The sequence below is a fragment of the Copadichromis virginalis genome, linkage group LG3, assembly GCF_057382275.1.
Source record: "Copadichromis virginalis isolate Kocher_CV1m ecotype Utaka linkage group LG3, C_Virginalis_male_GT1.1, whole genome shotgun sequence".
Taxonomy (NCBI): Eukaryota; Metazoa; Chordata; class Actinopteri; order Cichliformes; family Cichlidae; genus Copadichromis; species Copadichromis virginalis.
This window is the reverse complement of record NC_140620.1, coordinates 41029209-41039951: the sequence shown is the minus strand read 5'-3', so window position 1 is coordinate 41039951 and position 10743 is coordinate 41029209. Positions and strand designations below refer to the sequence as shown.

At 38.4% G+C, this 10743-nt stretch overlaps 1 protein-coding gene across 1 annotated transcript; it reads left to right on the top strand.

The window, feature by feature from the left end:
* Positions 1 to 7523: 7523 nt before the first annotated feature.
* Positions 7524 to 10535, top strand: LOC146714791 (uncharacterized). The gene is made up of 5 exons (XM_085451106.1): positions 7524 to 7754; positions 7977 to 8056; positions 8300 to 8400; positions 9369 to 9524; positions 9622 to 10535. Exons 1-5 carry the CDS (start codon positions 7609 to 7611, stop codon positions 10075 to 10077), a joined length of 939 nt encoding a protein of 312 aa, XP_085307232.1. The 5' UTR covers positions 7524 to 7608; the 3' UTR covers positions 10078 to 10535.
* The last annotated feature ends 208 nt before the right edge of the window (positions 10536 to 10743 follow it).

The following is a 10743-nucleotide window of genomic DNA, read 5'->3' as shown; positions in this document are numbered from 1 at the left end:
TAACATCCAGTTTGATTCACATTCAGAAAACCACAATGGTGAAAGCAACACAACAAGCCCAGAAAATCTCCAAGTAAATCACTCAGAGTCTCTGATCTGTAGATCAGGTACTTTCCTCAACTTGACTATGTGGTGCAAGGTTCCAAAAGTAGTGTGATAAAACCAATAAATTCATAAAATAAATAAATAAACCTTGACTCTCTGCAGCACTAACAGGGATTAACTAAAATAAAAGTGTATAAAATAATGACGACTTCTAATCTGTAGTCACATGACTTCTCATAACTGCTGGGTTGGAATCAAAAGTAACAAAGAATAAATAGAAAAAATCTTAGGGGCATTCCCAGGTGTGTGCAGAGGGTGTTTACTGTTCATTCAAACAGGTGAAAGATTAACTGATGAAATCCAAATGAACTGATTGTCAACAATCCCAGGAAAACTGAAAGGACAGGGGAAGGAGAGGGAAAAAAGAGGGACTGGGAATCTGCTGACAGAAAGAGAAATGAGGTGAGGCAGATGGGGGTGTGCAGTGAGGAAAGAATTTGGCAGGTTGACGCAGCCTGGTGAAGCATTAGCACCATAACACCAATGCCAGCACACAGAAAACTGTCAATGGAAAACCCAATAAAGATCACAGCACAATGGCAAGATGAGAAGATTCAACAGAGAGATAAGCCTTCAAAATTGTCTGAAGATTATGTGGTTTTGCTAATGTTATGGCAATTTTAACAGTAACCTGCAAAACACCCAGTGAGCGTGATTCAAAGTGGATTTAATAAACACACTGCAATGTGGAGAGAAACATCCCAGCCAAAACACTAGGATCATCTCTGCTCATGGCTGCCACCCTGAACTCTTTTGTACACACACAGACAAATACATTACATGCTGGCCCATGTCACGGGAGGCTGTACCTTCATTATTCATTATTTTTTGTGTAGTTTTTATTGAAGTCTAATGTCTGCCTTGGTTCATTATTTGGTTCTAGGAGTCATCACATTCTCAGTTTTCAAATTTACAAATTAAAAGAACCTCAGTATTTTCACCCTGAAGAACAAAGAGTAAAAAGTGTTCTTTCATCAAAAGCTGAACGATGAGTTCACTGCATTCAAATCACCCCTTTCTGAAGTTCTGAGGGTAAAAGGGGGTTTAATCCTGTACTAGCAAGATGTACCTAATGAAATGTCTGGTGAGTGAATGTGTCTTTCTTAAGAGCTCAGCTCACACATTGGTGTACAAGCCCCACCTTGTGGAAGTAGGAAAATAGCTTTTTTTTTGGTACTCCGTTAACTAAACAAAAGGTTGATTCTGTTCATGTGTATGTAATGTTTTTAGTGGGAGAAATGTTTTATCATTCATCCAAGTGATTTATCCAGTCTAAAGACTGAAGGCTGAATAAGTCAATAAGATAAAAATGAAAGTTCACTGCAAAAAGTGGCATCAGAATTCAACTGTTTGAATCATAATCAAAGGAAACTGAGAAGAGTAATAACAGAATTCCCTCATTCAGAGGATTTTAAATGAATCTTACAGCTTTTAGTGTTACCAACAGTGAGGACAGGTGTCACAAGTTAATCTGGCTGTGTAATAAACAGATAAGATGATCAGTGTTGTCTTTGCTTAATGACTGGTTTTAGTCTTGAATGCACCAGATGTAAGTGCAGCCACTCAGCCTCTACTCAATGTGGTCATAGAAGCAGGTGCAAATGTGTCACAAGTTAATCTAGTAGTACGCTATGGCATACAGTGGGGCAAAAAAGTATCTAGTCAGCCACCGATTGTGCAAGTTCCCCCACCTAAAATGATGACAGAGGTCAGTAATTTGCACCAGAGGTACACTTCAACTGTGAGAGACAGAATGTGAAAAAAAAAATCCATGAATCCACATGGTAGGATTTGTAAAGAATTTATTCGTAAATCAGGGTGGAAAATAAGTATTTGGTCAATAACATAAATACAACTCAATACTTTGTAACATAACCTTTGTTGGCAATAACAGAGGTCAAACGTTTACTATAGGTCTTTACCAGGTTTGCACACACAGTAGCTGGTATTTTGGCCCATTCCTCCATGCAGATCTTCTCGAGAGCAGTGATGTTTTGGGGCTGTCGCCGAGCAACACGGACTTTCAACTCCCGCCACAGATTTTCTATGGGGTTGAGGTCTGGAGACTGGCTAGGCCACTCCAGGACTTTCAAATGCTTCTTACGGAGCCACTCCTTTGTTGCCCGGGCGGTGTGTTTTGGATCATTGTCATGTTGGAAGACCCAGCCTCGTTTCATCTTCAAAGTTCTCACTGATGGAAGGAGGTTTTGGCTCAAAATCTCACGATACATGGCCCCATTCATTCTGTCCTTAACACGGATCAGTCGTCCTGTCCCCTTGGCAGAAAAACAGCCCCATAGCATGATGTTTCCACCCCCATGCTTCACAGTAGGTATGGTGTTCTTGGGATGCAACTCAGTATTCTTCTTCCTCCAAACACGACGAGTTGAGTTTATACCAAAAAGTTCTACTTTGGTTTCATCTGACCACATGACATTCTCCCAATCCTCTGCTGTATCATCCATGTGCTCTCTGGCAAACTTCAGACGGGCCTGGACATGCACTGGCTTCAGCAGCGGAACACGTCTGGCACTGTGGGATTTGATTCCCTGCCGTTGTAGTGTGTTACTGATGGTGACCTTTGTTACTTTGGTCCCAGCTCTCTGCAGGTCATTCACCAGGTCCCCCCGTGTGGTTCTGGGATCTTTGCTCACCGTTCTCATGATCATTTTGACCCCACGGGATGAGATCTTGCGTGGAGCCCCAGATCGAGGGAGATTATCAGTGGTCTTGTATGTCTTCCATTTTCTGATGATTGCTCCCACAGTTGATTTTTTCACACCAAGCTGCTTGCCTATTGTAGATTCACTCTTCCCAGTCTGGTGCAGGTCTACAATACTTTTCCTGGTGTCCTTCGAAAGCTCTTTGGTCTTGGCCATGGCGGAGTTTGGAGTCTGACTGTTTGAGGCTGTGGACAGGTGTCTTTTATACAGATGATGAGTTCAAACAGGTGCCATTCATACAGGTAACGAGTGGGGGACAGAAAAGCTTCTTACAGAAGACGTTACAGGTCTGTGAGAGCCAGAGATTTTCCTTGTTTGAGGTGACCAAATACTTATTTTCCACCCTAATTTACGAATAAATTCTTTACAAATCCTACCATGTGGATTCATGGATTTTTTTTTTCACATTCTGTCTCTCACAGTTGAAGTGTACCTCTGGTGCAAATTACTGACCTCTGTCATCATTTTAAGTGGGGGAACTTGCACAATCGGTGGCTGACTAAATACTTTTTTGCCCCACTGTAGGTGGCAGTAGTGGACTGAGCTCCATTTGAGACTGCTCCAGCTGCTATGTGATAGTCAGTGAACCTGCTACAAATTGAAGATCATATGCAAATTTTGGAAATTAAATCATGAATCATCCTAACTTCGATTTAAAACAAAAGATTTCCAACTCTCCTCCAGACTCGATAACACACGACAAACCAACTGACACACCTAAGTCACTCACGTTCTTAAATCCACTCACTCTCACAAGCTCTACTAAATCACAAAGGCGCTTGTTTATTACTAATCACTGTGTAACTGCTGTAAATTCACGAGCTTCTGTCTTCTCTATTGTAACTTGTAGCACATAAATCTTATAAGTTAAATTGCCTCGGCAATATAAACCTGTAATGTATATATCAAATATTGCACCTCCAAATATTACGTCTCCATGTAGTGTCCAGGATGTGGATCCACTGTGATGAGAGAGAATGGGTCAGATTTGAATGTCCTTTTTAAAGTGTGCACAGCAGTAAAAGGACAGCCGTTTGAATTCTGCTGGCAGTGTTTGAGGGAGTGGAAGGGTGCACGGCCTCGGAAAGACCGCTGTGAAAATGATGACTGCTCAAACCCGTCACTAGAAACACTAAAAAAATGCTTGTGCAGATATCACATGGTATGGGTATGGAGTCCATGTGTGTGTGCCTCTCTGTCCGTGTCTGTCCCACCTGTGGTTTGCAGCAATTAGGAATGCCCATGTACATGTTTGTTAACCAGTTGCATTGCCCCCAGACAGACCTCTATACCTGTTTGGAAGAAGAAATGATTGGAAAGAAACAGGCCGTTAAGTTTCACCTACTTTGTATTGAGAGTGCCTTTTCTAAATGTACAGTAAGTGTCAGCATGCTGTGTTTTAAACTCTCTGCTTTAATAACATCACATTATAAATTTACTAACAGATGTGATCTATACAGCTGTCTTATGTCTGAAGTCCAGTGATAAATCTACATAAATCTAATGTCATCCATTTAAAAAATTTAGAATAAGGTTAAATTGTCTCCTTATCACACATTTTGTTTGTATTCCTAGCTACATGATAATAAATTGTTTAGAGCAAATGTTTGTTTTAGTAAATTGTAGTTATATTTAATCAACGTCAATGTTTAAATGTAAATAAAAATGTATCTGTGGGGGAAGAAAAGCCAGCAAAATCCTGTACAATAAAATATTGTGGATTTTTTTTTATTTCTTATATCCTGTAAGTGAACACTGTCATATAAAATATGATCCTTCATTAAACATTATATAAAAAATTTTATAAATGAAATATTTATGTGACAGTAAATAAATACAGTAACTGATTTAAAAGGCAGATATTTTCATTGTTATTAAATTGCAGTATCGGTAGGAGAAAGCTTCATTACTTTGTGCTGCTGAGTTGGGAAATGCAGGAAAACCAGTTTTCATTATTTGTTTTTCATTTGATAATAGACTACATTTAACTACATTAACTCTTAATCTGATTAAAGTTCAGCTGTTTAAATGTTAACGTGAATTTCTAGTCTTAGTGTGATCCCAGAATGACTATAGTTTTTACTCTGCTTAAATCATTTAAAATCATTGTTAACATATTCACATGTAGATCACTGCATGAATTGCACTGAGGTAAACATTTTATAGAAGAACTTATGTTTCCCCAAATCCAAGTTATGATATATGATATATAATACACATGTCAAAAGAGCAGGTCTGAGATTCTGATATGAAGCTAAACTCTAAATCACTGCCTTCAGCACCTGATTATGGTGCCACAGATAGCAGCCATCGTGCAGAGTCAGTGGGCAGCTGCTGAGTAGATATTCCAAGAGCAAAGGAGCAGAAAGGAGTTTCACTCTTTCTCAAGATGATAAAGGTTTACCAGGTTAGCCAAAACATCTACTCTCCTTGCCACCACAGTCCCACTGCTCTGCTCATTCCGTTTGGCCACACCTGCTTCGACCTCTTCCTGAAGTAGGTGGTGTTCCTTTTTGCCCCAGGCCTCTAGGCCCATCATCAGGTTGCTCAAGCCATCTTAGACCATTTGTCTCAGATGACCATGATGAAGGCCTATGATTCCATGATAAGCTTATGAGTTAACCACTGTAAACTTATGTGCTTGTATTCCCAGCATGAATGCTCTCCTTTTACCTTTAATGCTGGTTAAGTGATACATTATGAAGAACATTACCTGCATTGCTTTGGTTACCAGCAGAAGAAAATGTATCACAGAAAATACGCACTAAGATCTAAATATGGAACCCAAGATGATCTGTAAATGATAGAGTTCAACTACAGCTGAAACATGTAAACGATGCTCATCATAATGCCTCGTAGCTAAGTGTAGAAGTAAATCTGGTTTTACAACACGATTTCAAAGACTGTCATTAAGCTGCACACTGGAAACTACCTACTAACGAGAACTGTTTGTATCAGTGTTTGTTTTGTAACCAGAACAATGTTTGGTTTGGTTTTTTGCTTCTTTACATCCTGGTTGTTGTGCCAAATGAAGGCTAGGAGTGGATTCAGCAGTCCTATTTTACAAACATTCAGATGAAAACTTTTAACAATCAGTTTGATTCACACTCAGAATATTGCAGTAACGCAACAATCCCCCCAACTCTCCAAATAAAATAATAAATCCAGGTCATAATGCTAGAAACACAGCACGACTGGTCAGATCAACTTTGACTATATGGTGCAAGCCTATAAAAGATAGTTATAAAATATAATCAATTAAATAAATAAACCTCAACTCTCAGCAGGACTAATACTTGTATTATATAAAGTAAAATCATATAAGTCCTGATCTGCAGTCGTATGACTTCTTAAAGCTGCTGGGGAGAAACTGAAAGTGACAAAAAACAAATGAAACAAAAATATATTGGTGACGTTCAGAGACCTGGTGTGTGCAGATGTCAGTTTCTGTGTTTACTGCTCAAACCTGAGAAGGATAACAGGTGGGATTCAAATGAACAGAGTGTGAATAATTCTGGGAAAACTGAACCTTTAAATTTGGCCAGGGGGAGATCTTCTAAATTCACTTATTTTCTCAATGTTTGTGCAGATAATGAATGGCTTTACTGTGATGTAATTCATGAACCGACCAGTTAAAGAAGTCACCAAATTTTCAAGACCTTTCCACACATTTTCAGTTCACTTCCGGGAATGTGAGTTCTCAAAAGCTTCAGCTTCTTCTTTTGGAGTAACAAGAGGGCCCATCAGCACCGCTGGTCAGGGATGAGCTGCTGCCCCAAGTGGAAGATTTCCAGTATCCCTAGGACCAGTTCATGAGCGATGGGGGAGTGGAGCCAGAGACTGACAGGCAGTTTGGTCCTTTATTAGTTTGGTGTGGTGAAGAGAGCTGAGTGTAAAAGTGAAGCTGATGATTTACAGGTTGATCTATGTTCTTCCACTCACCCGTGGTCACCAGCTTTGGGTAGTGACTGAAGAAATGAGACTGTGGATACAAGCAGCAGAGTTTCTTCTTAAGAGTGAGGGCTCTGCCTTAGAGATTATTATTGCAGAATATTATTGCCAAATTTCATCTATGCATTTGAACAAAACATTTGATGTAAGTCTGTGGATTTTTCTTCCTTCCTGCCGTCATTATCTATCTATCTATCTATCTATCTATCTATCTATCTATCTATCTATCTATCTATCTATCTATCTATCTATCTATCTATCTATCTATCTATCTATCTATCTATCTATCTATCTATCTATCTATCTATCTATCTATCTATCTATCTATCTATCTATCTATCGATATAGGGGTGGGGAGACGTGATTAGGAAGTGACACATTCAAAGTTCACTAAAAGCTGAAACGTACTTAATCATTATGCGGCACTGCAGTGCAACTAAGAATTAATTCAACAACAACCAATGTGATTTTTTTACCTTGTCTTAAATGTAATAAATTTTTAAACTTCATCAATTAATTAATTAATTAATTTTATTTTTTAATTTTTTGCTGAGCGATCATGATGGGTCTTCTGGACCAAAGTCTGATTTTTATTTTTATTTTTTGTCCCAGTCCAGCCCTGTGTGAACCAAATATCGTTGTTGTAAACTCAGGCAATCAGCCTAAACTGGAGTTTCTTCACACCTTCAGAGGCATTACCCTGAAACACACGCCCGAATAGAGAGAGAGAGGGAGGAGTATCGTTGCTTACATTCACAGCGGACCAAAGCGACTCTCAGTCCATCGCTGGATATTATTCTGTGAACAGAGACAGTAAAAGCCAAGCCAGATGTTCAACCCGGCCTTATGCGAGCGTTCAGATATTTTACTGAGACGAAGGTTTGCTTCCATCTTGCTAGATGACTGTCACCCTTACACGGAGTTTCTCGTGGACACAGCGACGATGGCCCCAGCATTCCCGCCTCCGCGACACAGGTAACACTGTGGTTCAGTCACTGTTGTGTGTGTGTGTGTTTCATCTGCTGCTCTGATTTCACTGACTTTTTCTATTGTTTTAAACTTCGCGCTGATCACAAACTTTATGTTAAGAAGAAACTGTGTGCGACTATCTGCCTCCAGCGAAATTATGTCTCTTTGAAGTGAAACCGAAAGTGTTCATTTTAATCTGTTTTTTGTTTTGTTTTTCACGCCCTCAAGCGTGCCAACAAAACAGGAGAAGTGTTACGACCCTCGCGACAAGACACTTAAGTTTGTCGATGGAGAAGATGATTTGGACTGTAAGTAGGCCTGTTACCTGAGCACTTTTTAAAGTGACATCGAACAGACATACATACATACATACATATATATATATATATATATATATATATATATATATGTATATATATATATATATATATATATATATATATATTATATTAAAATATTTTTACCTGCGTTGACACTAAAGTTAAACAAAACGCATTAGCATTCATTTATGTTTGACACTGATTTTTTTGCTTGTGTGTGATTGTTCTCAGTCTTGTGTGAAGACTTCAAATCTCGCAGAGCTCAGATGTCCTGTGGTCACGCTGTGACCCCGACCTCTCTCACCAACTGGTGTCGCAAGTTGTTGGACCAGGTAGGCCACTAAAGGTTGGCTTTGCTAAAATAAACAAGCAGACATATATAAATAAATAACAGCGTCATGCAGGGTTGTGTTGATTTTTAACAGGATTTTTATGTTATGTCAACGTGAATAAATAAAGAAAAATGAAAACAGTGCCCAATATGTCATTAGTTTTTGTGGTTGTGAATTGGATTGTAATGTTTACTGTCATGTAGATGAGAAAGAAGCTACGCTGACTTAAATCAACACAGAGCAGCACACTGCTCTGTAAATTCATGAACTTCTCTTAGCAGAAACCTGCTGTGCTCTCAAGGAAATAAATCAAACAGTCAGAAATGTTCAGCTTCTGTCTTCTCTATTGTAACTTGTACTTGTGCATGTTGGCTGACTGATCTGCCCTCTGTGAGGCCTCAGTGTAGCTTTGAATTACACCTGTACTGTTATAGCTGTGATCATTTCAGTGTTTCTATAGAGTAAAGAACATAAATAGCTTTCAGACAAAATATAGCAACACAACTCTGTTTCATCAAATTTGTACATAATTTGTACATATAGCAATACAGTTGTGATGTATGATGAAATATTTGAGTGTTTGTAGTTTTAACCCTTTCATGCATAGTGGCCAGTTATTCAAAGGCTGTTTTTTTGTATTTGTGTCAGTGTTGATGGTATACTTGCACATATACCACTACATTGGACACTGATGTGTCACTTCATACTCAATTCATAAGTCAATACGTGTATTGAGTTTAAAAAACTCTTTCGAAAAAGAAAATGTTTGAAAAAAATGAAGGTCAAAAATCTTTTTTTCATGCCTGAAGATGAATAAAAATATTTAAGAAAAAAAAATCCAGATTCAGGTTGTCATAATTCATGCATGAAAGGGTTAATAACCTACTGAAAAAAACTCATCGAATTGTTTAGTGTTTTGTTTCCAACATGCGAGTCTATTAATTCTCACCTCTCCATATTTAATAAAGGGTGAAAGCAGGTTTGTGTGTGGTGGGTCTGGTTGTAGTGCTGAGTGGACTTTTGCAGAGGTTTGTAAAATGGCTCTTCTGGACCCTCAAGAAAAGACGTATTTCAGAAAAACCATGGAATTTAACATTGCCAGGCAGACACTTACTACTAAGTTGGTAAGTGTTTCATCAATATATTATATATACTGTGAATATAGACTTGATAGACATTTTGCTATATATCAAATATTGTCCCACCTCTGTCTCCATGTAGTGTCCTGGCTGCAGATCCACTGTGACGAGAGCAAATGAATCAGATTTGAATGTCCTCTGTAAAGTGTGCACAGCAGTAAAAGGACGGCCGTTTGAATTCTGCTGGCAGTGTTTGAGGGAATGGAAGGGTGCACGGCCTCGGAAAGACCGCTGTGAAAATGATGACTGCTGTAACGAGTCACTAGAAACACTAAAAAAATGCCGAGATACCACATTAAATCAGTATGTGTATGGAGATGAGTATGAGTATGGAATCCGTGTGTGTCCCTCAGTCCGTGCCTGTCCAACCTGTGGTTTGCTGTTGCAGCACAGCAAGAAGGGTTGCCCATCAGTTTTTTGCCCTCGATGTAGTGGAACGTTTTGTTTTGTGTGTCTGAAGCGCTCTAGTACATGTTGGGGGATCAGGTGCACTCCTGCCCCCAGGCAGACCTCTATACCTGTTTGGAAGAAGAAATAATGGGAAAGACACAAGGCTGATATGTTTCACTTTCTTTGTATTGAGAGCGTCTTTTCTAAATGTAAATGGCACTATGCTGTGTTTTAAATTCTCTCCTTTAATAACATCACTTTATGAATAAAAATTGTGTTTTATTAGTGAGACATTTAATATCAAATGTGTTCTTTACAGCTCTCATGTCTGAAGTCCAATGATAAACCTGCATAAATCTAATGTCATTCATTAAAAAAACTTTAGAATAAGGTTAAACATTCTGTGTGTGCACATGCTGTCCTCTGGTTAGTTACATGTATAACATATATTGTCTCCTTATCACACATGTTGTTTGTATTTCAAGCTACATGGCGATAAATTGTTTAGAGAAAAGGTTTCTTTTAGAAAAATTTAGTTATGTTTAATCAATGTCACTACTTAAACACTACTAAAATGTAAATAAAGATTTATTTGTGGTAAAGAAAAGCCAGAAAACTCCTGTGGATTTTTATTTATTCCTTAGTTCTTGTAAGTGAACACTGTCATCTAAAAATAAGATCCTTCATTATACATTATATAAAATGTGGTACAAATGAAATATTGACTTTACTGCTAAAATAATTCAGTATCAAAATACAGATAATTTCATTATTGTTAGGTTAGGTTACTCATACAGTCTCAGCAGGAGAAAGC